The 27,474-nt window shown below is 50.6% G+C and overlaps 1 protein-coding gene across 1 annotated transcript; it reads left to right on the top strand.

Moving 5' to 3' along the window:
- Positions 1–377: 377 nt before the first annotated feature.
- Positions 378–27,474, top strand: NOL6 (nucleolar protein 6). Its single transcript, XM_064403464.1, has 26 exons — positions 378–402; positions 486–698; positions 1,936–2,052; positions 2,314–2,493; positions 3,394–3,562; positions 4,312–4,446; positions 4,591–4,754; positions 5,371–5,491; positions 5,825–5,883; positions 5,984–6,085; positions 6,613–6,728; positions 7,107–7,284; positions 7,686–7,808; positions 7,959–8,107; positions 8,825–8,900; positions 11,153–11,293; positions 11,578–11,689; positions 11,909–12,063; positions 12,292–12,455; positions 12,878–13,030; positions 14,183–14,280; positions 15,130–15,254; positions 15,395–15,484; positions 17,518–17,715; positions 25,878–25,979; positions 27,075–27,474. The coding sequence occupies exons 1-26, from the start codon at positions 397–399 to the stop codon at positions 27,222–27,224; spliced, it is 3,396 nt and encodes a 1,131-aa protein (XP_064259534.1). The 5' UTR covers positions 378–396; the 3' UTR covers positions 27,225–27,474.

Genomic DNA, 27,474 nt, shown 5'->3' with positions numbered 1-27,474 from the left:
GCTCCCGGTGCCCGCTCCTGCCGGCCAGGCCGCGTCCAGCATATCCACCCCGATTCAGCATCAAATACCAAAATGGGGACCTGCGGCGTGCAGGCGGCCCCGCGCACGCCCGCCTGAAGGCGAAATCCCGTCACACCGCCGCGAGAGCCGCAGTTTTGGGGTGAAAGGCGCTGATTTCGGCAAACCCGCGGCGCGCGCAGCCGGCGGGCGGCGCCGCCATGGCACCGGAAGCCCAGCGGCGCTGCGGCCACGCCCCCCGCGGGCGGGCACGAGCGGCGCGGGGGGCCAATGGGGAAGCCTCGCGGCGTCACGCGCGGCCAATGGGGAGCGGCGCGCGGCGGCCGGCGGGGCGCGCGGCGCCGCACGCGCTGACGGAGGCGCACGTGCGCAGCGGCCATGGCGGTGAGAGGCGGCGGGTCCGGGCGGGGGATGGCGGCGCTGGGCCGGGCCGAACCGAACCGAACCGTGCTGTGTTCTCCCCGCAGGGCTCTCCGGAGGAGGCGGAGGAGGCGGAGCAGGGCCCGGAGGCGCCCGGCGGGGGCGCGGTGCGGCGGGGGAAGAGGGCTGCCCCGGGAGCCGCCGCCCCGCAGCCGGCCAAGCTGAGCCGCGCCGAGCTCTACAAGCCGCCGACCAGCGAGGAGCTGACCCAGCTGAAGGAGACGGAGGATCTGTTCCACTCCAGCCTGCTCCGCCTGCAGGTCAGCCGGCGGGACCGCGCGCTGCCCGCGGTTACCAGGCTGGGTATGGGGAGATCAGCTGGTAACGGCATCGTGGTGTCAGAGCGGTTTGGGTTGAAGGGGCCTTTAAAGATCATCTGGTTTCAACACCCCCCCAGATTCACCTTCCTGGTAGCTCAGAGCCTCATCCAGGCTGGCTTTGAGCACTTTGGGAAATGCGGCATCCACAGCTTCCCTGGGCAACTTGTGCCAACACAGTCACAGGGAAAAATTTTGTCCCATTGTTTAATCTAAACCTACTTTCTTTCAGTTCAGAGCCATTGCCCCTTTTCCTATATGCTCTCATAAAAAAAGTTCCTCTCCAGCCCTCTTGTAGCCCATTTAGGTACTGGAAGGCCACAGTAAGTCTCCTCAGAGCCTTCTTTTCTCCAGGCTGAAGAATCCCAATGCTTTCAGCCCTTCTTCATAGGAAAGGTCTTATCATCCCTCTGATCACCTTGGTGGCCTCCCCTGGGCTCACTGCAGCAGGTCCCTGTCCCTCCTGTGCTGGAGCCCAGCTCTGGATGCAGTGCTCCAGGTGGATGTCAGCAGAGCAGAGCAGAGGGGCAGAATCCCCTCCCTGCCCTGCTGCCCACGGGGCTCTGGATGCAGCCCAGGACACGTTTGGCTCTCTGGGCTGGCAGTGCCATGGCCGGGGCATGTGCAGCCTCTCAGCCACAGCACCCCCAACCCCTTCTGGGCAGGGCTGCTCTGGGAATGCTCATCCTCCAAGCCAGATTCAACATCTTGCACATGGTGTCTTGTTGAATCTCATGGGCCCAGGTCCCTCTGGATGGCATCCCGTCCCTCAGGTGATTGGTGATTTTTATGAGGAACAGCTTTGATCTGCTAGCTACTTGCTGTTGTCAGTGGCAGGATCTCTAGGGGCTGGTTTGTGGTGGGAGCCTGTGTAGTTGTTTCCTGCAGCTGATTCTCTGTTGTACAAACAGCCAGCCTGAGAGCTATGCTTGTGTGAATTACATCAGGGTTTTTTTCCTGGATCTTGGTTGGGATGGAGATGACTGCAATTCAGCACTCGCATAAAATGGCAGGAACTGATCAAACTGCCAGCTCCAGGCAGGGTTTTAGGAGAGTTTGGTGTGTCCCCCAGCTCACCAGGTGTCCTTTGCAGCAGGCTCATGGTTGGTGCTGGAGGACGAGGTAAAAGGAGCATTTCCAGTGTTACAGATGCCTTTGATGGTCCCCTTTCCCCCTACAGATCGAAGAGCTTTTGAAGGAGGTGACATTGAAGGAGAAAAAGAAGAAGAGGATCGATGCCTTTCTCCATGAAATTAACAGCCTGCTGAGCACCATCCCAGAGACTCCAGAAACTGAAGTATGTTCCAGGGTTATGGAAGAGGTGGCAAGACCCCTGTCCTGGATGGAGCAGAAGCAGGCTCTGCTTTTGTTCTGCAAGCAGAGCTGCTTGTAGACTGTATCCCTTAGGGGCTGAAAAAATAATACTTTGCTTTTTCTTCGAGGAAAAAGTGGGGAGATTATCTTTAAGTTCTGGGTGCAGCTGTGTGGGGAGCAGGGTCTTGGTCCCTGCACATCTGCTGCTGTTGATGCTCAGAGTGTTTTGTGTGTCTGTTCCCAGCTCACTGACCAGGCCTGGCTCTCCCAGGATGTCAAGGTCCCGTTCCTGCAGGTGCCATTCAACGTCAAGGGAAGGTTCCGCTTCGTGCCCCCAGCCGAGCTGAAGGTGGTGGGCAGTTACCTGCTGGGCACCTGCATCAGGCCAGAGATCAACGTGGACGTTGCAGTGACCATGCCACGGGTGAGCGGCTGTCACTATTGAGTAAGAAGGCAGCACAGGCTCCAAGCAGGCTGGTGTGCACAACAGCAGCTTTAATGCGAAAGCTCTTCTCTTATGAGAGAGTTCTGATACATTCCACTTGATTGGCTCATTAACAAAATCACCTTCCTCACAAACGGTCCTTGAAAAGAACAGGAAAACAGAGAATAGGAGAGCACCATCTGCGGGTTCTTTATAATAACAAGTTACCATAGTTTCTCTACAACTCCCCAAAAAGTCTCACAAGTCCACTGTGAGAAAACTAATTTCATTTTCTTGCTCTCTGACCAGGCTGTCACATCCACAAGTGGCCATGCCACCTCTTGAATGGCTTGGGGCCTGCCAAAACCCTGTCCTCTCCTGTCCTCCAAGACCCCTGCCCTTCCCACTCCATTCCTCAGTGACGTGGCAGTCTCTAAATATGCCGGGTGACTTCCACAAGGAGCTGGGGAGTGTGGGCTGGCCTCTTGCTCTGTCAGAGCAGCTGTTTGATCTTTTAGTTCCTCCTGAGGATCTTCCTTCTCTCTGCCTGGATGGAACATTGCCAGGGAGATGCATGCTGTTTATTTTTTTACCCAGTTGCACTTCTACTGCAGCTTCCAAGACTGTGTTAAAGGGAGGGAGATGTTTGGAGCCTGGTAACCTCCCCTTGCTGTCCAGACTTAATTGTAAGAAAAGCTTGAGACCAAGCAGACCCTGTTTGGCTGCATGACTGCTCTTGTCTCCTGTACTCCTGGAGCTCGGTGAGCCAGTATCAAGCTCCTGACCAGCTGGATAGGGCTGCCTGTGGGGCCAGGGGAAGCTGTGGGTGCAGGGGTGCCTCAGGCTGGACTGAACTTGGCCGGCTGCTGAGGTGGCAATGTCCTGTCCCTCTTTCCCCAGGAAATCTTTCAGGACAAAGATAACCTGAATCAACGCTACCACCGGAAGAGAGCCCTGTACCTGTCCCACATTGCCCAGCATTTCTCCAAGGAGAAGCTCTTTGGTAGTGTGAAGTTTGCCTACATGAACAGCAACCATCTGAAGCCCATCCTGCTCCTGAGGCCTCAAGGTGACGCTTGAACCTTGCTCTGTGTGACTGGGGTGTGACTGGGTACTACTGTTGGGTGGAGGGTGTTGGTGGTGATCTGATACCATTTAACGCCTCATTGGAGAGGGTTCAGTCTGGGCTGCCATCACAATTGGTGATAAATTTTGGGTGCTTCTCATCTGTTTTCTCTCCTCACACAGAGTTTAGTCCTCAGGGTCTTTCCCCTTCCCAATCCTCTGCAGCTTGGCTGGGCTCTCCAGCCTTGGTCTTTCTGGATGGCATATCCTGTGGGTACTTCAAGGAGTAAAAAATAAACCCTACAAAACACACCTGTATCCAGCACTGCCCTTCCTTCCTGCCCTCCCTAGCCCTGTACCCTACTGTCCTACTGCTTTCCCCCGGAAACTGTATGCAGTTTGTCTCTTCCCTGATGAGATGATGTGATCCCTGTGAAAGAGAGATGCAACTGCTGCTTGTTCCCGCAGCCCTCAGGAGACAGTGGGTTGGGATCTGGGACAGACGTGGCAAGGCCAGGGGGCAGGCAATGCTGCCAGACTGAGCAGTGAGGAGGAGGATGGGGCTGGGCCATGAGCTGTGTGACCTCAAGGTCATCACTGGCTCTGGGATGTGGCCACTCTCTGCTCTGAGATGATTTCCACTGCTGTGGAACTTTGCTGGGAGGGAGGATTTGCCTTTGCCCAGGCTGGGGATGCTCCCAGTTTAATCTCTGACATCTCTTCCCCTGTATATCTTCCCTTGGGTGCTTACAGGCAAGGATGAGAAGATTGTCACTGTCCGGCTCCATGCTTGTCCTGACTCGGATCTCTTCAAACCCAGCCGCTTCTATCCCAGCAAGAACAACGTCCGGACTGCCTGGTTCATGGAGCAGAGCGCTCCCAAAGAGGGTATGGCCTGGGGCTGGGGGAACATGGGGCCATCTGTTTCAGACAGAGACTGCCCCCAGTGCCTGTGGGTGGGTCCATTGCAGCCCTTCTCCATGGGCAGGCAGTTGGTGACTGGGTCCATCATGCTGTCACCTCTCCACACAGGAGCCACCGAGCCCCCGACCCCACACTACAACAACTCCATCCTCTGTGACACAGTGATGCTCTCCCACCTGCATTTCTTGTCTAATGCAGCTACGGACTTCCCAGGCATGAAAGATGGCCTGGCCCTCCTCAAAGTTTGGCTGAACCAGCGGCAGCTCAGCAAGGTATGTCCTGTGCCAAGGTGGGCTCTGCTCACCTGGCTAACCTGCCTTTGGCCTGCTCTCCTTACTATGGCAGAAGCGTGGTGCTTTGATCCTGGGCGTGGGGTGGTGGCTTGTGGCTTTGCTTTGAACTGTGTTAGGTTTTCATGGATGTCACATTTGTATTTTCTGAAAAATCTCTTCTCCCAGCATTTTTCTCCTGGGAAGCTGAGAAACAGCTTCAGACAAAAAGGAAAACAATATTATCTCATTTGCTTCTGCTGTGTTTTGCTGCTTGGGAGTGTGGTTGGAGATTGTTAACCAACAGGTGGTCGTTTCATTGGTTTTGACTTATTGGCCAACCAGTGCCAAGCTGTGTCGAGGCTCTAGAAAGAGTCATGAGTTTTTATTATTATCTTTTTAGCCTTCTGTAAGTATACTTTCTGTATTATTTAGTATAGTTTAATGTAGCATTCTTTAATATAACATAGTATCATAAAACAATAAATTAACCTTCTGAGAACATGGAGTCAAATTCATCATTCCTTCCTGCCACGAGGGCACCTCACAAATACAATACATGGAGGGCCCATCCTAACTTGTGGGCTGCCATGGGGTTGTGGTACCTCTGTTTTCACAGGGCTTGGGGTGCTTCAGTGGCTTCTTGGTCTCCATGCTCGTTGCCTACCTGCTGATGAAGCGCAAGATTGTCAAGATGATGAGTGGCTACCAGGTGTTGAGGAGCACTCTGCAATTCCTGGGTGAGTTTCCAGGGGCCTCTCTGGGCAAGGAAAGGTTGCTGTCTCTGCACAAAGCCTGAACACAGCGAGGGAAGGGGCAGAGAGGCCATTGTGGCTTTTCTTTTGAGCTGAGCCCCTGTGGGTGGGATGAACAGGAGGGAATGAGTCAACAGAGCAGGGCTGGATGGTGCAGCTTGCAGTGGGTAATTCCCATCATAGGGTGGAGGCCAGCATTGTATTGTAGCACTGTTGACGTTGTGAGACCTTGGTGGTATTGGCATGTAACCGTGCCACTGTCACCAGGGGGAGAGATGTGGATGGTGGTGTGACTTGTTCCTTCCTGTCTGTCCACAGCCACCACTGACCTGAGTGTGACAGGGATCAGTCTAGCCAAGGATGCTGATCCCTCCCTGGTAAGCAGCCCTGTTGCAGGGATGGCAGATGGCAACAGTTTTGGGGTGTCTTGGTGTATGTGATGCACTGTAGCACTAAGGACCACATTTGCTTTTCCAGCCTGTCCTGGATGATTTCCACCAGGCATTTGAAGTGGTCTTTGTGGATCCCTCTGGACTGGTCAATCTCTGTGCTGATATGACTGCCAGCAAATACCACCAGGTACTGAGCAGGTTGTGGTGGCTTCTTGAGGTGCTGTCTTAGGAGTGAGCTCAGACACCGGATGGTTAGATGTCTTCAAGGAGGATGTAGGACCAAGGGAGAGCATTCATTGTGGCTTTCTAAGCTTTTAACATCTCCAGCTTTGAAGCTTGGAAGTGAATTTGGAGACTTAAATGTAGTGCTGCCTTACCAGTCTTGCTCGAGTGGTGTGGGAAAGTTGTTTCCCTCTTTTTGTGAACCTTTGGGTGAAGCCAAGCAGTTGTTTAGCAGATGTAACTGTTTCATAGGAGAGAAAAAAAATCACCTTGGTGTCAGGGATATCAAAAAGGGACTGTCTGGCCAGTAGTGAGAGCAGTTTGTTACTTGGCTTCATGCTAAGGACAGAGACTGGGATCAGGGTGTGTTGCTGACTGTGGAAATGGGCTGGCCTTTGTTGATGGGGTAGCACAAGTGACCACTTCTGGAGGGATTTGCTTTCCTTCTCCCTTTGCATTCATGCTCCTGCACTGCCTTCCCTCCTTGCTCAGGTCCAATTCGAAGCCAAGCGCTCTATGGAGATTTTGGATGACCGGATGGTGGATGGCTTTCAGGTGCTGCTCATGACCCCGAAGCCCATGCTCAGGACCTTTGACCACGTCTTCCAGTGAGTCTCACAGTGCTGGTGGGGTAGTGCTGAGGCAGCCTGCTCAAGGACAAGTGATCTGCTTCTGGCTTTGGTCTCGGTTAGATTTGAACTTATATGGTGGGAAGCGGTTCTGCTAGGCTCTGAGATAGACACTGGTGCCTCCTTGCACTGGGCTGTTCCACTTTTACTGTCTAGATAGCCTCCCACAGGAGGGGAGCAATGTTTAAGCCTTGGAAACAATGACCAGCATCCCCTGAGATGCCAGAGGGCATTCTTGTAGTACCCATGCTGGGCTAGGACCCTCAGTTCCCCATTTTATCCATCCTCTAACATAGCCCTCTCTCAGAAAGGATTTGGTGGCAGAGGTGGGTGACCAGCTTCTCCTCTTCTCCGTAGCCTGAAGCATGTCTCCAAGCTGCAGGGTACCTGCAAGAAGATGCAGCTGCTGAATGAGCTGATGGATCGGGGTGGGAACTACGTGTCTGCAGCCCTGCCCTTCGTTGTCTCGCTGCTGGCACGTGGTCTGTCCCAGAGAGCACAGCTTGTGGCTCACTCCCTGCCCCAGATCCCCGAGGTAATGCAGCTTGACAATGATGCTGCATCCTTTGCAGCTTGTGGGGTCTCAACTGTCTCTTGTGGTACTATAGAGCACAGGGAGGGCATCCCTGCTCACTGGCGAAGGAGGCAGGCTTGTCTCCCTGGTTGGGAATATGGAACCTGCGGCCATGCCCTGGGCTGTGGGATGCAGTTGTGTTGCTTGGTCTAGGCAGAAATCCTGGGCCAGTAATGAGGAAGGGTGAAGACAGCTTTTTTGTCATTGGGAAGACCTATTTAGATGAAACTTTTCCTGTCTGTGCTTGTCTGGGCCCCTGGGAGAACATAGCAGGAGGTTCATCTAGCACCCTTATATCCCAGCAGCTGCTGCTTCAGAAACCTCATCTCTCCTTGTGCCTCATGTTCCTCATTTTCCCACAGTGGCCAATTGATGCTGAGCCCCCCAAACACAAGGATGTTGGGCCCTTGACGTTTGGTCTCCTGTTTGTCCCAGAGTTTGCTGCCAGCACGCTGGAGAAGGGTCCTCAGGCTGATCACCCCGAGGTGAGGGGAGCCCTGCTTATGCTGAGTAAGGGCAAAGCTGGTGCTGTGCTGTAGTTGAAGACAGCTGGGAGGCTGGCTGGTGATCTTGGGAAGGTTTTGTTTGGCCCAGAAGTGACCTTTGTCCCTGCTCTGGTCAATGTCCTCCCACAGGCTTTGGAGTTTCGGACCTTCTGGGGGGAGAAGTCAGAGCTGCGTCGGTTCCAGGATGGCAGCATCTGTGAGGCTGTGGTGTGGGAGGCCAGCACTGTCTGCCAGAAGCGCCTCATTCCTGAGCAGATCATCAGGCACCTGCTGAAGCTGTAAGTTGCACTGAGCAGCAGCTGTGGGTTGTTCCATGTGTCACTCCTGCCATGTGTCCTGTCCCTGGTGACCCCATTGTCAGCTTCATGCTTTCTGGGGTGTTGTGGGTTGTTTCAGATTTGTGAGATCATTTTGGTTGTTTGGTTGTGCGCTGCTTCCCAAGAGCAGGTGGGAAGGGCAAGCACCTGGTGCTGTAGCTTCTGCTGGATGTAATGCAAAGGGCAAGGAGACAGCTTGGTCCTGCCCTTACCATGTAGATGGGATGCCGGGGCACTCCTCAGAGCCGGAAGAGAAGCTGTCTGGACCTTGCAGGACATTTTTGTGAAATCCTCTGAGACCTTGCAGTGGTTCACAAGATTGTGTCTTCCCTATGGCATTGGAATGCCTCTGCTGCAGTTTATAGCATCTGCCAAAAGTGAGGCCCTCTTGCACAGAAAGGAGGGTTTGCCTGTGCCTCTTTGTCCTGACTTGAGGAGGGGTCTTGTGAGGGAAGGCTGCACATTGGTGCCTTTGGCTTTGCATCCTGTGAAGCTGCACAAGTATTGGTCCACTTTGGGTGGATTACTTGGGCAGGGAGGAATGCACAGAGATTTGTCTTTTCACCAGGGCTGCTTTGGAGAGGGATTGCTCATCCTTGGGCTGACCCATGCAGTGTCAACAGGATCGATAGGTTGGCATACTGTAGCTCTGATGCTCTGTTGTCTTCTCCTTCATAGCCATGCAGACATTCCTGAGTCCTCCATCTGCTACACAGGAGCCCTGCTGGAATCTGTGATCAGGACTGGTAAAGAGGTATGATTGCTTCCCTGTGGGGCTGGGGCTCTCTCCAGGAAGAGCAGTGAAGAAATGGCTGTAGGGAGGCTGGGTTGTAGCAGCTGGGTTGTTCCCAAGAGAATGTAGTAAGGGTAAGGATCTGCCAAGTCTTTCATGGCACCCAATGCATAAATGCTGAAATCCTCTTGCTTTAGCATCCCCCAGATCTCATTTTGCCCTGCTAGCACCCATTGTCCTAGTCTCACTGCTTTTGCTCCTGTCCACATGCCTGAGCATATATTACTGTCCCACAGTGCTCCTCTGGCTGCATCTCTGAGGTACTGCATCCTTCAGGACATGGGCCAGACAATTCTGTGCTGCCCATCCCTTAGGTCCAGCTGGCAAACCCAGGAAAAGGATCTTTCCTGGCATATTGCAAAGTGCTAGATTGTGCTCCATTTGAATGAAAAAAACCAAAGAAACTGCACTTTCAGACAGAAAAAATGCATCTCAGAGGCTGGGAAATGTCCCTTCTTACAACTTCTGCTTTTCAGCTTGTGAAATTAAAGTCTGGAGATGAGCCATGAGCACTTTGACACACTTCATTGGTCTTTTTGTACCGATGGCTTAGGATTTTAGTGTTAATATTTTTCATATATTTGTAATCCTGCAGTTCCTTAGTGTATAACTCTAAATTCCATATAGAGTGTTAGCTACTGTCTTCACATTTTGGTTAGACAAAACAATTCCTCTCTAGGCCTGAGAATCGATGATACCTTACTATCTCAGGGAATCAATGATACCTTACTGTCTCAGGCCCTGGGAAATGTAAACAAAAGTGAGTTGGAGAGGGAGCAAACTTGGAGTAGATGTCTTCATTACCTGAAGCTGTAATTGGAAAATTAACCCCTAATGTGCAAATGAACCAAACTTATAAAAGTATGAAAACCCATGACCCATTGTCCATTTTTAGGTGTAGTCCCTGAGGAGGGCTTTGTCTGCCTGAAAATGTACCTGAAGGCCATTCAATAAATACAACCACTTTTTATTCCCCTAGTTTTGTCTGGCCTCCATTTTTAGGTAGTCCCAAAAAGGCATCAGTACAATCAGCTCTTTACCTGGTTGTTGAATGGAGGAAGAAATTGTTTCCTTTCCACTTTTTTAGATCGAAGGGGCATACATTTGATGGAAAGAATCTCCTGTGCCAGAACTGACTGTGGTCTGGGCAGAGCTGGGTGTCAGATTTGGGATGAGATGCTGGCTTTCACAGCCTGCTGTGTGGTGAGGCAGGAAGGTCTATGTGTTGTCCTTTCAGACGGGTCTGGGGTTAGCAGGGCTGATACACCCCAGTCTGATAGGGGATGCATTTTCCTGGAGCCTGAGCGGTGCTTAGGGGTTCCATTGTTGCCAGTCCTTGAGGAACTAAAGAGAAAGTTGCTGTTGTGTGTGGGGTGGTGAGTGCAGGGCACCTGCTCCTCCAGCTGCAGGCAGTTTGGGGAGCCAGCAATGCGAGGATGTGCAGGATGAAGGCAGCGGAAGGATGCAGCCACAAGCAGGACGGGGTTTGTGGTCCAGCACACCCACAGAGGGTGCTGCTGCTCCGCCACAGAGCCCAGGTTGGAAACCTCCAGGCAGGTTGGCTCATTGTGTGACTCAGCTGCCTCTGAGCTGGGTGGTTTGGTGTCATCAATGTGTCCTCCCTGACAGGCTGCTCTGCTGTTATTTGGGGAGGTGGAAGCAGTAAGGGCAGCACCAATTCTCCTGGTGCTTCTCTGCTGCCCTCCGCAGGGTTCCTGTGATGCTCTGAGTGTTTTCTGTCTTTGCTTTTGCCATGTGCCAGAACTCTGCCTTGGCTAAAGATGTAGTCAGTAGAGTTTTCTGTTAAAACTGCTGCCTCTGTTGGTGTCATGGTAACTGCTGGGGAGACAGTAGCAGGGCTCTCACCTTGCCAGTGTATTATGATCTCTTTATTCCCTGATCATTCTTGGCTTCTCCTTTATTATAGTGACTGCTGGCAGTACAGCTCTTGGTGCTGCCTTAGTGTCTTGCAAAATAAATAATTTTATTTGCCTCTGGGATAGCTGTGGCTGCTGGGGAGTCGCAGACAGCCTTGCCCTTGTCTTTTCTCTCTTTCTTACCTCCCCATTTTGCTGAGTGCTCTTGCCAGAAGCTGCTCCCTGGGGTGGCAGCGCTGGCTCCTCAGAGCTTGGGTGTGATGCCAGCCCATGAGGGAGGTGAGGTGAGTGCAGGAGCAGGAGAGGTGCTTGGAAAGACTCGCTGTGTGTCCGCAGGCAGGGGGAACAGGCGAGGAGGCCCTGGTGAGTGTTGTGTGCTCCTACGATGACCTGAGCCGCAAGCTGTGGAGCCTGAAGGAGCTGCCGCTGACGGTGACGGCTGTGCAGGGTGTCCATCCTGCCCTCCGGTACACAGACGTGAGTGTCCAGCGGCACGGCCATGCGTGGGGGTCTGCAGGGAGCTGGGCTGAGGGAGGACTGAGAGGATGAGTCGCGCTCTGCTTTTGTGGCTCCTGAGTGCCCTTGGGGCAGTATGGTGCCTCTTCTTTGCTGTTCCATCCTTTGGGCTGGCTGTGCACAAGCTGACCAAATCCTCTGTACTGGAGGGCTTTGCTGGTGTGGGGGATTTGAATGAGGGCATACACATTGCCAAGAGGTTTCTGCTCCCTGGTCTCAGTTGCTGGGTGACTGTTCTCTTTCAGGTCTTTCCTCCCATTCCTGTGAAGCCAATTTATTCCTTCCATAACAGAAGCAAGCACTTGCTACTTCCTTCAGAGGAGAAACCCTGCCCAGCCTACATAACCCCTTTGAAGAGTAAGTGGGGTGAGATGTGAGTGGGAGATGATCTGGTGGAGGGAAGTGGAGGCAAGCATCAATCCTGCCTCTGTTACTGCTGTGTTGGTGTGCTGCAGGCAGGAGCAGAGCCCTGTCTCCTCCTCCCCTTGAGCTGTAACCTGTAGTTCCAGACACCCCTATCCAACACCTTATTTCTGTGTGGGATTCACTGACCTCCTGCTCTCCCTTTGCCCCCAGTCATCTGCCACATGGAAGGCAGTGGCCAGTGGCCACAGGACAAAGGAGCCATCAAGCGCATCAAGGCCGCTTTCCACCTCCAGCTGGCTGAGCTGCTCCGGCAGCAGCACCAGCTGGTTTGCAGGCCTGCAGTCACCCACACGGACGTGTACAAGGTAGGGAGGTCCCTGGAAGCTTCTCCAGGCCTGACCTTATCGAGGTGGGGGGCTGTGGCAGTGGTCCCACTGTATAAAAACAATATTTGGATGGTGGGCCTAGGAAAGAGTGTGGTGAGACTGCACTGATGTCAGGATGCTGCTGTTGTATCCATGAGGGGCAGCATAACACACATCATGCTGCTTTTGTCACCATCCAGCCTGACTTTGCCTTGTATCCCATCTCAGGATGGCTACGTTTTCCGTCTCCAAGTAGCCTACCACCGGGAGCCCCTGATCTTGAAGGAAGTGGTCACTCCAGAAGGGATGCTGAAATACCAGGACACAGAGGAATCTCGGCAGCTGGAGCTGGAAACATTGCATCTGCCCTATCTAACTAGCTCACTGCATGGGTAAGTGAGGCAGAAAGTGCCTGAGAGGTCAGAATGTGGGACATGGCTGGAAACGCCCTTGGATCCTGGAGGGTGATGGTGGGTAGAGGAACTTGCTGTGGGAAGTGGCCCTTCAGCCAGCCTTGTGGGAGTCTCTTTGGAAGGATTAAGGGAAGGATGTGGGTGGCACCAGTTCTCACCCTGACGTCACTGGTGTGAGGAGACAAATATTAAAATGCAGCACGCTTAGGGGTGGGCATGAGGCAGCATTTTCCCTTCTTCCCCCAATATCTCATCATCTGCTGAAAGTCTCTGTGCTTGTGATGCTGTGCAAGTGTTCCTTGCAGATTTTTGCCCCTCTTTTCTTTCTTGCCAAATGCCAAGAGGCTGTTGTGGGTCCTGGGGTGTGTGTGCTGAGCAGTGGCGTGTCTCCCTCCTCACAGGCTCCAGCAGCAGCACCCTGTGTTTGGCAGCACTTCCCGGCTGGCCAAGCGCTGGATCAGCGCCCAGCTCCTGAGCGACAGCATCTCTGAGGAGTGTGTGGACCTGCTTGTGGCATTTCTCTTCCTCCACCCAGCTCCCTTCACACCACCCAGGTGAGGATGAAGAGCTTCCCACCATCAGACTGGCCTGATGGTGGTTTAGTGCCTTTCATTACATGGCATGGAGGAAGAGTGGGATGCTGCTCAGGTGGGAGGTGTTGAGAGGGTTCACAGCAGGGAGCATGAGGTCCCTGTGCTGCCACAATACTGTCCCAAGTCCTGTTGGGAGTTGCCAGAGGAGATGGAGGCACTTAGCACTGCAGGACTATGGCTTTCCCTACACTGTGCCCTGGTAGGGCTGGGAGCAAGTGTCCTTGTGGCCTCTAGGTGCTGGTGGCACAACTGCAGGTGTCTTGTGCCTTCTGGTGGACTGGTGAGGCCCCTTGTTCTGAGGGTGCTGGCCAGAAAAAGCAGGGTGAGGGCTCTGTTGTGGCTACCAGCATGCTGGGTCTCCTGGGTTCCCTAGGAAGGATGTTAGGGTGGTGATGGCAGCTCCAGGCTCCCTCCCTCCTGGAGAAGGCTTCCAAGGGAAGGACGAGGGGTTGGGCCCTGAAAACTGAATGGAGCAGTGTGTTGGTAAATGCTGGCCCCTGGCAGACAGATGTAATGGGGCCCAGAGGAAGTGAAATGAAGTTAAAGGAAATGTTTTTCTTCTGTGTGGAGTCAAAAGGTTACTCTGCCCTGCACTTGGGGTGCAGTTTCCTTTCCCAAAGTAGCAGGAACAACAGTCTGATGCCTAGAATGCTTTCCTGTCTCCCAAAATAACAGAATCCCCGTCTTCCCAGCTATCTGGCTCTGTGGATGTGTCATGTTGCAGGGGAAGAGGTGCTCTTGGAACTTGGCTGGTGTTCAGACCTGCACCAGAGATGGAAGCAGCCCTCTCTCCACCTCCTCCTTGTTCCAGACCCAGGAGTCTGGGTGGAAAGAGCATCAGGAGATTGGGCAGCTGGGAGGGAGTTGGGAGGGACTATGATTTGTGTTTTGCTGGTTTCTTTTTCCTGAGGAATGAGGGGAAAGGGTGAAAAGATTTTCCCTGGAGATTTGGAGAAGGGGAAGTGTCTCAAATTCATTCTGAACTTCCCTTTCCCATCACAGATACCCCTCATTGGGCTGCGTGTGGGTTGGGCCTTCACTAAGTCACCCCCAAGTGCAGCCCTTCTTGCTGCCAGGAGAGCAAATGCTGATGTTGTTTTGTCCTGCCTGCAGCTCTCCACAGGTGGGGTTCCTGCGCTTCCTCAACTTGCTGACAACCTTTGACTGGAAAAACAACCCTCTGATAGTCAACCTAAACACTGGCCTCACAGGTGAGTGGGCAGTGGGTAGGAGAGCTGCAGCATGAGATTCTTGAGCCCTCCTTGGTCAGTGCCTGGCTCCACATCTCTTGGATACATCATAGCTTGTGCTATGAAAAGGAGATTTTCCACTCCCTCGCTCCTGTCCTGTCATGTTTCACTTGTCTGCAGGATGGGTTTGGTTGTACCATGTGTGGTTTTCTTTTTTTCCCTGCCTGCCTCTGAAGAGATGGGTCTCACTGATGATGCTCTGCTGCTTCTGGTCTTGTTGAAATGTGTGTCAAGCACGGGTGGTGTTGGATGTGGTGTTGTCTTTGAAGCTGTCTGTTCCTGCCCTCTAGTGTTTTGTCTGTTAATGGTCTTTTGGGTACATGCTGGAGCCACAGGAGACCATGCGATTGTCCTGGCTCTGCAAAGTCATAGGGTGAGGGATATAGTTACACCCAGCTTTTAAAGCTGATTTATAAAGAAAAGTAAAGGTGTTTGGGAGAGAACTGGGTTTTGGAAACTAATATTTTCCTAAGTGCCCTCCAACTTATTTTAATGAACTAAAGAGCTTTTCCCCACTTGAGGGGAAATAAAAGACAAAAGATACAACACTCTGGATAATACAAACTGTCACTAGCTTATAATGTCAATTTCCAGCTTGTGTCAGTCTCAGAACCTGCCATGCCTGAGCCCACCCGAGTGGGTTTAGAGCAAAGGTCCATGTAATGGGAGTGAGCCCGAGGTGAAGGAGCTCTGGTTTCACATGCACTGTAGGATCAGAGGGTGCTGTATTTCCTGGCTGTGATGGAGCTGAGGAGGTCAGAGGGCTGTGGATGGGGCAGAGCATCTCACCTGTCTGGCTGTCCTCTCCAGAGTCCGACTGCACAGAGATCAAGAACAAGTTTGTAGCAGCTCGCGCTCGCCTCCCAGTCATGTTCCTGGCCACCCCCAAGGACCAGTGGAGCTCCATGTGGACCCAGGAGCGCCCCTCAGCACAGGTGAGCTGGGCCCTTTGTCCCCTTGCCTCTGGTGGCTGCTGGCTTGGGGCAGTTCTCTGCTCCTAGAGGTTAGAGGGAGGGATGTCCCTGTTAGATCCAAGACTGCCAAGTTTTACCGTCTGACTTCCTTCCCTCCCCAGATCCTGCAGCGCCTTGTCCTGCTCGCCTCGGAGTCTCTCCGTGCCCTGGAGAAGCAGCTCATGGACCCACTCAATGACCAGGATGTGAAGGTAACCCCCTGGGGCAGCAGCACAGGAGTTTTCAGGCTCTGGCCAAGCAGACTGGGCTTTGGTGGTGGTTGCTGGCATGTGTGAGGAGGTTTCAGGCTGTGGCCATGTGGTCACCCTGGGATGTAAAGCTGCAAGGATGGGAGGAAGGAGGCTGGTGTCCCTCTATGCCACCCTGCTTCTGGGGGACCCAGCTCTGCACTGCAGCTTGGGGTGACTAGGGCAAGTTTTTTCTGTATTCTCTAGTTTTCTTGGGACATGAGCAAACCCACAATATTCCTCTGCCAAACCAGTTGGTGTGTCCATGACCAGATCAAATGGTTCCTCTGGGAGACTGTTCTGGAATAGCTGTGGAAATCTGGCTTGTTTGCTCAGCTCTAACCAGGCTCAGGGTGTTGAAGGTTTTGGCAGAATAGTACCAGGCACTTAAGGAGGATGTTATTTTGGTTTGAGTGGAGGAGTAAAGCCCTATGGAGTTTAACCCTCTTCAGTTTCTCAGTGATTTCATTCTTTAAGTAAACTAAAACATCCATTACTGCAATGGACTTGAGAGATGTATATTTATTTACACTTTGAGGGGAGATACATGTGTTTTGAAGGGTACTTCGTTGATGTACCAGTTAGTGAACCAGGAGATTGAATCTTAAAGGACTAAAGAAGCCAAGCAGTGGTTAGATATAGCAGATTCACATTAGGGACAAAAAACCCCAAATGAAAACCAAAACCAGAAAGTAGCACATACAGTGGATTTTTTTTCTGCCTAAGCAATATGAAAAGGTCTTACTGACACCGCTTTCTGTTCTGCTTTATTTTGCACTGGAAATATTAAGAGGTGAGGATGTACTTGAGACAGTAGCAGTGTATGTTACAGGGCTGTGAAGGAGTAAGGCATGTCCAGTGTGTTGCAGTCACAGTGCTGGCCCAAGACCAAAATTGAAGAGGCACATTGTGAGCTTGGGATGGTTAGCTTCTAAAACAAACTGTTACATGGCCTCCCAACACCTTGATTCAATCTGCTTGGGACATCTTCCTCCCTTCCATTGCAGTGGGAATGTTTCTCATTGCCATGAAATCTCTCTGGTCCATTCCAGTGTATGGAGGTCTGTAATGTTCTTTAGGGATAAACATAGGATACTGTTTCCAGGGCAGAGCTTGGGGCAGGGAGGAGGGAAAAGCCTTTCCAGTTTAGTTTGGAGTTGCCTCCTGTGTCTAAGAGTGCTGCAAGCTGTTTTTATGTCTTTGCATTTGACTCCCATGGGGGCATGCCTGCTGTCATGAAGATGCACACATGGGTTTGCTCCCAGGGCACACACAGTAAGCCATGGACTTGATCACTGGGTGGGACAGGAGGTCTGTGTGGAACAGAGCTAGGACTGACTCAGTGCTGGTCACTGATGTTCTTCATGTGTGTTCTCCCTGGCCTGGCTGTAAACCAGTTCCAGGCAGTGGGTTTTCTTCCAGTGCCAAGATGAGCAGTGTCCCATGCCTCTGTTCATGTCTCTGCATCATTTGTTCCATTTGAAAATGTACACATAGTTTTAAGTTTTTTCCATTTTAATACAGCTGTATCCACAGCTAGATCCTGCCTGTCCAAATATTTACGTGTCTGGGATTGCTCCCCTCCATTGACGGGGTTTTGCTCTCACCCTCTGTCTGTTTGATGGAAAATGCTGTTGCCCTCTGGGGCAAATCCTGATGGACAGATGGGGCCATCCCATTATTAAACAGCTCCTTTGTTCCCTGCATGTTGTCCAGCTCCTGTTGGCTTCTTGATTCCCCTCTTCATCCTGAGACTGCCATGTGCAGTGCAGTTATCCATCTCAGCTCACCTCTTTGTCCCTCTCTCAGTAGCATTTACTCAGGTAGGCTTCCTGGGGTCTGTGGCAAACTCTAACATTAATCTCACAAAAGTTTTGTCTTTGGTTCACTGCTTCCTAAGGAGAAGGAGACAAAATGCAAACAAGGACTTGGGAAACCTTTCTTACCTCTCCTTCCTTCCTACTTTTGTCCTGTGTTGACTGTTTTTCTCCCTGCAGATGGTCTTCCGCCCTCCTTTGGACTTATATGATGTCCTGATCCACCTGAATCCAAACCAGATTCCTCGGCTCCTGGAGAGCGTGGACCGGCCAGTGAAATCGGTTTCCCGTGGCGTGGTGAAGAACAGCTCTGCCACGAATATTCTCTTCCCTGTGGTGGATTATGACCCTGTGCAGTTGTACCTCCAGGAGCTGAGGGTAAGCATGGCCTGCTGGGGAGGCAGGTGGGTGCCTGAGGGAGAGTTCCCCTCTGGCTTTTGGATTGCCTGCTGATGCTGGACGTGGCTGGTGACATCTTTAGGTATTTGCGTGGGATGGGCATTGCTTCTCCAGCAGAAGTCCTGGTGAATACACCTCCTCCTGCATGGGAGTGCTGCTGTGATGGTGAGGATGAGCTCAGATACAAACCACCAGGAGCTTTTGCTGAAGAATACTGTATTCAGCACAAAAGTGTCTAAGCCATTTGTCTCCAGTTAATTAATTCACTTTTCTTGGCTTCTTCCACCAGTTGGTGTACATGATGGGCAGTAGCCACGTACAATTTCTGGGGGGAAGTAGAGGTATCCATGACATGGTCCCAGTAAGGTTTCTGCTGTTAGGGCAGTGGTTGTGTGAGCCAAAGGAGATCAGTATTGGTCACAGAGTGGTTTCTTTGTGTTTGGCCGCATGCATAACAACAGAGGAAGTTGGTAATGTGGCAATATGGAGAATACCCAAACTCACTGACCATGTTCTTTTCCACCATAAGGCCAAGCCAAAGCCTTGGCAAGCTGGGGAGATATGCAAGGTCTTGGATGACAGCAGGGATCCTCCCTGGATCTGGACAGCCTGTGCTTTGCGGTTGTGCAGTACCTGGCACTTCCCAGCTTCAGATGTGGTACCTGTTAAATGTTAGTGTTGGATGTGCAGAGAGGTGGATTGTGGTGCCCTCTTCTCAAAGCCTGCCTTGACTTTGAAGTGCCATCATCCCTTACTGATAGGAGTGCTATGAGCAGTGCCAGAACTGTAAGCATGGGAATCTAGGCTGGCTGTGGCAGGAAGGGGCCCGTGGGGGTCTCTTGTCCTGTTCCCCACTCAGGACAGAGCCAGCTTTCATGTTAGAGCAGGCTGCACAGAGCCCAGTCCTGCTGGATGCTGTGGGTCTCCAGGGATGGGGATTTCCTACTTCCCTGCCCCAATGTTTGGCCACCATTGAAAAACTGGTGCCTGAATTGAAACTCCAGTTTGGGCTGGAAGATTCTGGGCTCTTTCAGTTCAAGCTCTCCTTTCACCTTAACTAGGTACCTCAGGAGTTGGGCAAAGAAAACTTGCAAGGGTTTCTTTGAAGGTTTCCTCATCCTGGGCACAGCCCTGTTACCCCCCAGGTTGGTTGGTTGCATGCCAGCCCCAGTGCATGATAACCTGTGCCCATGGGAATCTGCTGTGGCTTCAGCAGAGCTGCCAGCTCTGCCAAGGTGTAAGCTTAGTCATCCTGTCACCCACAGCAGCTTGGGACAGTCTTGGGTGGTGAGGAGGTGACAGACAGGTATGTGTGAAAGGCTTCATGAAACTGAGGAAGACCACAAAATTGTCACACAATTTCCCTGCAAAAAGCACTGCTTCTTTAGCTAGAAGGACATTTGGGAGAGGAGGTGCCCAGTGCTCTCCTCCCTTTGAGAAGGAAGGTGGACCTTGAGGTCCTGCAGACATGTTCTGGAGAGCACTGGGGGATTTCTTGGGCAAGAAGGAAGGGGAGAAGCATCCTTCACAAGCATTTTGAAGGGAGGTGGAAACAGATTTGGAACTGTTTGCTCTTTCACTTTCCTTTCTGGTGTCTGAGGAGTCATATCAAGACCAGCCTCTCACTTTTCAATGATGAATGTGTGACCTGCTGCCATGAAACCTAGCAGATGTGGGTAGGAAATGGAATTTTTAAAGTCTTATTTTAATCCTTCTCTGCCCAATGCTGGAAGTGGGTTGTAGAGCTGAACAGAGCTTTTCAGCAGCTACCAAGGTGCTGGAGATGCATGGGGATAGAGTCTCTGTGTCTCTGAAGGGGTCAGGGCTAAGCAACTCTCATGGAAGCCTAAAAGAAAGAAGAATGCTTGCTTGAAGAGAAACTGGGGGATGCTGGATGAGCTGATTTGGAGAGCTGTCTCTTTGGGGCTGTAGATTGAGGCAGTCAATCAGGAAACTCATCAGGGTTTATAGGCTTTACTTTTATGCATCTACACAAGTTGATGTCAGTAAGTGGCTCTGGAAGTTAAAGGCAGAGAAAAGATTTTTCTGGAAAGCAGCTTTCATTAATCTTCAGGCAGTTATCATTTACTTGGTCAATAGTGACATCCATATTGCCTGAATTTTTACTGCTTTTTGCTACCTGTTTTTATTACTATGAGTTATAATAGATTGGGTATTGGGTTTGGCCAGGTTGCAAACTACAGCTGCTCCTAAATCCAATATGCTAACATCTCAGTGAAGAAAGATGGATATGAGCAAAGGTCACATTGCTTGTTGGAAGCAGTGGAAGAAGTGTTGATTCACTTGGTGTCCCCTGTTCTTTGACATGAGGGTTCTTAGGAGGGAACAGATCAGGAACTGGTTGCAGCTTTCTCTGAAGAGTGAGCTGTGGGGCAGAGAGCCCAAGATCTGCCTCAGCATCTCTGTCTGTGGGGCTTTTCTTTGTCTTTAAGGCTCTTGGATATTGTTTTTTCTCTTGTAGCTATCATACTGGAGGTATCTTCCAGTAACAGTTTGCTTGTCATTCATAGCATTCAGATCAGTAGCAGGCAGTCCTGAAGGAGCTGGTAAATATCTGCTTTTCCAGGCAAACAGGTGTTTATTTTCCTGGGAGAGTCTCAGAGGTGATGCGGCGCATGGTCTCAGAGAATTCAGCTGTATCCAGTTAAATTGGAATGCCTCAAAAGCTGATTTTGCACTGCAGGACCACTGCAACCTTCTGATGCTGAGCTGTCAGTAGAAGCTACTCTATCCATTCGAAATTATCATACTTCCTGTCTCAGTGTATTGATGTTGTTGCTTCAAGGCAAGACTTTTTCATTGACTTTGGCTTACTTGGTAGCCTCTGCAGCACCTTTTTATTTCTCCTTCCCTGGCTCTTGCTGCTCTAAGCAGTGTTCAGCTCTTCCTTGTCCTGTGGGCTGGAAGCCCTGGGGGTGATCCAAACCCTGCAAGAAGTTGATGCCAGAAAGGAGTGTGGTGACAGCAGTGAATCCTTCTGAGAGAACTTGGATGAGAAGGCAGTTTGGATGCAGAACTGACTGGCTTTGATTCAGAGTAATTTGCTCTCTCTTAACAGCACAAACCACAGAATTGAGCAACGGGGCTGTAGCCGTGGCTGACAGGGCAGCCATGGTGGGTTTGTAGCAACAAAGGGAGACATCTGCCTCACAGATGCTGTGGGATTTCGTGTTCTTCTCTGGGCAGAAAAGAAACATCTGCCCTTTACTGAGATTTCCACAGGAAAACAGGATTCAAATGTATTGGTGTTTTGATTGAATTGAGAGGGGCAGGGAGTGGCTTCTTCCCCTAGTTCAGACTAGTAACCAGGAGATGCAGTCTTCTGTCCAGCTGTTTGCCCCTGTTCTCTTAAAGGGCTTAGCAAGGCAGTAGTGCTCTGGAGCTGAAGGATTGCTGTGTGCCTTTTCCAGGGAGCTTAATCAGAGTAGAAAATGAGAGGAAGTGCTGAGTCCTGCCTGCTTGAATTTTTCCTGCTTCAACGAGATGTGCTGCAGGAACTGGCCTGAATTGCTCTGGTGCCTGGGAGGCTCTGGGTAGAGATGAAAGGCTGGCTGTGGGATTCAGGCAGCAAATTCTTAAATTCCAGAACAGATCTGATAGAGAAGGCCTGTTCTGTAATCCTGTCCACATGAGAAAACTTTGCAGACAGACACTTCTGAGGGAAAGCAGGTGCCAGACGTCCCCAGAGCGGGCTTCCCTGGAGATTCAGCCCATCAACAGCCTCCCTGCCACTTACAGTTCAGAGTGCCTTATTGAGCAAACCCTGGGTTGGCTCCTGGTGGGGATTCTCCAGCAAGGCTAAATTAAATGTAAGTGTCTGGAATGAGGCTCCCGTTGAGTCTCCATCATGACTGCTGCTCTGTGTGGTGGTGGCTGTGGAGCTGCAGAACACCCCTGTCTTTGCTGGGGATGTGGTGTGAGAAGGCTCAGTCCATGCAGCTTTTGCTTCAGGGTGACTTGGCTGTCCTCTGGACTTCAGAACATCCAGAGGATACAGGGCTTGTGGATGTGCTTGCCGTGCCTGTCTGCCTGCATTCTGGAGCTCACAAAAGCCAAAGGCTCTGGCCACCTCCCTGGGCTGTTCACTCATTGTGGGGTGAATTGGGTGAAGCTGCCTGTGCTGTGTCCATCTTCTGCCTGTCTGTTGTGGCTATAATAGACCTCACATTTCTTACCGGGTCTTTGGTCTCACCAGGTCACTGGTGGGATGTGCTGTCAGGCACTGAGATTTAGCTTTCTTGGGCTGTACATGCCAGAGGAAGAGCTTGTGGCAGAGAAACTGTCCACCTTTGAGATCTTTTCTGTGTGGACGAGCAGGAAAATGCTTCCTGCTTTACAATAAACATCCCTCTAAAGTAATGTTTTGCATTTCTTGTTCCTTAAGACAAGACCTATCAGGAAGACTTGGAGACCTTTCCTTTCTTCCTCCCATGGTGTAAAAATGTGTCTCTTGCTACTGCATGTTAGAAAGGAGTTAATATAATAAAAATTCTCTGTCTCCTAAAACACGTAATGTAGCTGTGACTGGTGAAATCTTTCCAGGTCAGTCTGCTCCCTTCCTGTTTTGACTGACAGGGCTGACTCCTTCTGTGGTGACACCAGGTACACAGGGAAAAGCTGAAAAGGCTCTGTGGGCTCTCATGTCAGGCAGGAACCTTCCTGTCTGGATCTGCACCTTTGGAAGGGCAGAGGTGTCAGGAAATCAATCACCTGCTTTCAGGGCTGCAGAGCTGCCACCAGACCCTTAGCACAGTGCCCTGGGCTGAGGGTGGGTACACGTGTGTGTGCTCACTTGCTCAGTGGGGCATCAGCCCCACGTGCTCCTGGGGTGAGCTGACAGGGGACCTGTGGCTGCATTTCTTCTGTGTTGGCAATGCCCTTCCAGAGGCTGTGCAGGGTTTGTCGTGTAGGAAGTGACAGAAGACTTTTGTCTCAATGATTTGGTGGATTGACAGGTTTGCTGATGCAGCCAGGAGGACACAAGTGGCTTCTTTCCACATTTCTTTCCTGCTGCACCAAAGCCCAGGACAAGAATGTGTGTGGAGCTCCCTTGTGGCAAAGTCTGCTTAGCTTGAATTAAATTTGAAACTTTTTATCAGCTGAATCCCAAACCTAAGGATTTAATTTGTCTTTTAAAAGAAAGTCACAGATGTAGCCCCAGCCTGGGGTTCCTTGGACAGTGCTCCTTGCTCTGTTGGGTCGTGGGGGAGGCTCTCTCTGTGCTGCATAACTGGGAGCATCAGGGCAGGTCACAACAGGGTGACAGAGATCTCAAAATGTTAACCACAAATGTAATTGTTTGTTGGAAGTAAGCGGCTTTAATAAGGTTTTACGCTGTTGGAAGTAAGTAACTTTAATAAGGTTTTACGCTGGTGGGTTCCTTGCAAAGAGCACTTAAAATGCTCTGAACACTGAGCAAGTGTTTATTGATGCTTTTGCCTTCTGAGCTGCTGCTGAACCAGGAAATACTGCTGTAGGACACATTTTTGTGTGCAGAGACCTCCCTAAAAGGCTCTTCCAGCATCTGTGATGCAATGAGCCTAATCTCTTTGTAGAGGCAGTGAAAAAAATGGGTGGTAAAGGGCCAGATGGAAAAAACCCTATCCGTAACTAACAATGTAGATACTTAAACAATAGATACTTAACTAGCAGCAAGTAGATACTTAACAATGTAGATACCTAAGAATTAGTAGATACTTAACTAAATTTCACTTACCTCATTGCAAAATCGTGCTTCAGATGGAGCTGCTTAATCTGGTAATCGCATTTTAGATCCAGGCATTGTTTTACTCACTACATTTCTCCACCCTTTTCATTCCTATAACCCAGGTGATTTCTTACAGAGCTTGTTCTAATCTTCTTCCAGGTGCCATATACACTTTCTCCCTGGGTAATGAGGCCTCTCCAAATTGAAGCCCTGAGCTTGTAGGTTCCCCATGTCTTTCTGAGGTGGGAACCAGCTGTAGGTTTTGTTGATGGCAGGGATTTCCATGGGCCTTGAAAGCTGAATTGCAACCCAAGACAGAGCACCTGGAGAAGTGAACAAATGTAGTCCCTGCCTTTTCTCCCTTTTCTCTGAAACTTTTCCTGGAAGAAGTGTTAGCAGGCTCAGACAAGTCCAGTGACACTGGGCAGAGAACGTGGGATGTGGAAAGAAGGGTGAACTGTTTTCTTTTACTCCCCAAACCTCTGAACAAACAGGAGTGCAGTGACTAATACACCTGACCCTTTAAATGATGCCATTTCTCAAGAACTCCACAGCTCGGTGGGCCAGTTTGAAACACTACCATGTGGACAACTCTGGGAGCAGGACAAGTGCTGAGATTTTGAATTGGATGCCATCCTTTTAACATCTGCCCTCTGCTCCCTGCAGTCTGGGGAAAAAAAGAAAACCCTGCTGGGTATCTGGCCAAACAGTGGTTTTATTGGGAAATTAGCTGAGCCTGGGAGGGTTTTTTTACTGCAAATGCTCCTGGCTTCTGTCCAGCAAGATGCATCTGTAAAAAATATTGTTCTCACAAGGAGCATCGCGTGGCGCTGAGGACCTCGCCCTGCAGAGTAGCTGGGCTCTTTCAGGTTCTCACTTGTCTGCTCCCCTTTGGTTCAGAAAGCTGCACCTTGGCAATCAGCATGCCCTGAGCTTTATTACCCTTCCTTGAGCTTTCCCTCCCTCCCTCTTTGGCTAAAAAGAGAAGTCTTCCCTTGTTTACTGGGCTCTAAGCAGAACCTGTTGCTCCCAGTACAGAAATGCCAAGGTGGATTACCTCTTTCTCAATGTATTTTTAGACAGTGGTTTTTCTAGCCAGTTTGGTGAAATAATGCCTTGACCAGGCTTGCCCCTATGAAAGCCCGTGGAGTGGGATGAGTTGGTAGTTCTTGGGATCTTTCCATCTTGATGACCTGATTTTGTTGCCCTCTGTGAGGGCAACAACAGTCCAAACTCAAATCTGTTTCTGAAGATTACAGACAACACCACCCCTCCTTTCTTATTAGGTTTGTATTCTAAAAATGCCACCTTGCCTTTTTAGATCACTGGAAACACCAACCCATTCTGCCTTTTTTTTCCTCCATCCTAGTATGTCCATATAAGAGTCCATCCAAGCTTTTCTTTGATATTGATTTTCTTTTATGCACATCCTCATGAAAACCTCATGGTACAATGATGCCAGCATAGATCTGTCTTGTAGAAGCTGGGAAACAAAGGTGATGGAGAAGGCTGAAGAGGGAGAAGAGGGTCTGTATTCTGGGCAATAGTTTGTTCCAAGGCTGGTGAAACCCTTTGCAGATGCTTCTCCTGTACTGGTGCTGGGGACTGTTTACTCAGCCTGGTAAATACATCTTGTTGCCTGATGTTGATCTGCACTAAGGTGAAGGTGTATCAGGGAGCAGCTGCTTGGCTGTCTTGGTCAGCTTTTTCAGGGTACACATCTCTTGGTATCAGCACGTTGGGTGATGAGCTGTAGGGCCAGACTTTTGGGTTTGAGAAGTTGCTTGCACACAGCATTGTTTCCTTCTGCTGTGATGCTCATCTGCCTCCTTGCAGCCCTGGGAATCCAGCTGGTCTGGGCTTGGGGGAAGCCAGGCTGGGTTTTAGTCATCCCTTTGTGCAACATCTCTCTTTGATCTCTGCTGCCCAACACCACCAAAGGAGATGCTCACTGACACCACTGTTGAAACACAAGGGGCAAGGAGGACAGATTGCTGCAGTGCCTCCTTTGAGCTTTCCATCTCTTTCCACCCCACAGAACACTGTGTTACTTAAAACCTCTGCTCTAAGGTTTCCTTTTTGGATAAAGGGCTGATAGCTCACATGGGGTTTATCTTGGTGGAAGAAGGAGCTTTGATACCTTGGTTGCACAGATTGCAGGGCTTGAGATGCTGGCCTCTGGTTTCATGTTTGTATTTGGTGCCATGAAATGTAGTGGCAGGACTGCCTGCTGGGTAGGGCCTGCCTCTTTCTGTCTCATGCATTGTGAAATTTTGCATATGGTTGCTGGACACTGGAGGAGAGGTACAGCTTGGTAGTGCCAGGTCAGCTGATGGAGGACCATAGTGAGGGACACTCAGTGAGTTGTCACTGAGGGGTCACTGTCATTAACCTATGTTTTTTTTCTACCCAGAATGCCTTTGATGATCTTGCCTTGTTCTTCTATGACAAGCATGGAGGGGAAGTGATTGCAGTTCTGTGGAAACCTTTGAGCTTCCAGCCTCAGCCTTTTAAGGTGAGTTTTTGTCTTTGTTTTAAGCTTTGTGTTACCTTTATACCCTGAACGTTGAAGGGCTCTTTTTATTTTTCTGTATGATAATTGCTTTGGCCAACTCTCATCAGCCCCAAAGCCCTTTGAGAAATGGAGGTCATGGTTCTGTTGCTTCTTGGAAGGGGAGAAACCAAGACACAGATGTGGCCACAGTGTCTTCAGTCATCAGGAGAACTGAGAAGGGAAATAGACTATCCCATTCTTGTGGCTTTGGGATCTTACCAGAAATACCCAACCCACAAGAAGCCTAGGTCCAGAGTGCCCATGTCCTCGTTGATGCATGGAGCTGTTTTCCAGCTGCACTGTGTGGGATGGCAAACCCTAGAGGGTGGTTAAGCCAGGTGTGAGGCACGCTGGAGTGATTCATGCTGCTTTCTATGAAGGAAAGACGCAAAGAAACCGGTTACTCATGGCTCAGAGCTGGCAGCCCAGGCTCTTCTGTCAGTCTCTGGTGATTTATCTCCCCTCTCTTCACGGCCAGAGGGCATTGGCCATTCTGCCTGGCTGCTGTTGTGAAACCCAGTTATTGAGTGGTGAAACAGAGGAGGAGATGCTTGCATCGGAGCTGAGTCTGGCTGAATTAAACACAAGGGTTTTGTTTTTGCCACTGTTGGAGCCAAGGATATCTTCCTACCTGAGGTCTTGACACCCACCAAAGAGCAGAAGCAGCTCTTACTCAGCCTTACTCAGTGCTGTGATCCCTTTTGCATACTCCTTGTGCCCTGCTTATCCAGGCTTTGCCATGCATCTGCCCACTTGTCATTCCACCATGCCCCTGGCCATTGCTTTGCTTCCCGACTTCCTCACAGTCTTTGGCCTGTGGCTCCAGGGTAAACCCTAGAAGGGGCTGGAAGGGTCACTTTTGCACTTTGTTAGCTCTAAAAATGAACACTGATAGTGTTAGAAGTAAAACTTGTGGAGCTGGGTGCAGTGGTGCAACAGGGTTTGAATGTGACAAGGCAGGAGAGGAACTTACTTCTCTTACTTGGGGCTGGCAGAGGTTGCAATGCAACTCTGAGCAGATGCTCCCATTTGTGCAATGTTTTCTGTGTCCTGCAGGTCTCCAGCATGAGGGGAAGGAAGGTGACAATTCTGAACAACGAGCTGGTCTGTGTTCCCAATGTGGAAGCAATTCTGGAGGACTTTGAGATTTTGGGAGAAGGCCTGGTCAAAAGTGTGGAAGCTCGTACAGAGAAATGGACTATCTAAAACCACTGAGAGGTGCCAGAGTGGCCTGTCCTCAGGCAGTTTGTTCCTTCTGGGTCTGCTCCCTTCTATAAATCAGTCCTAGAAGAGCCTTTCAGCTTCCCAGTACTGTAATCCAGTACTGTATGTTCTACTCTATTTATCTCCATATATATGGTTCAGAAAAGCAATGGAACCTGTTATTGTTTTCAAGAATAAAAATGCCTTTTTATTTTGAAGAAAATATAAAGATGAGATAAAGTTTTTGCAAATA

The sequence above is a fragment of the Passer domesticus genome, chromosome Z (genome assembly GCF_036417665.1).
Source record: "Passer domesticus isolate bPasDom1 chromosome Z, bPasDom1.hap1, whole genome shotgun sequence".
Lineage (NCBI taxonomy): Eukaryota > Metazoa > Chordata > Aves > Passeriformes > Passeridae > Passer > Passer domesticus.
This window is presented reverse-complemented; position numbering and strand designations above follow the sequence as displayed.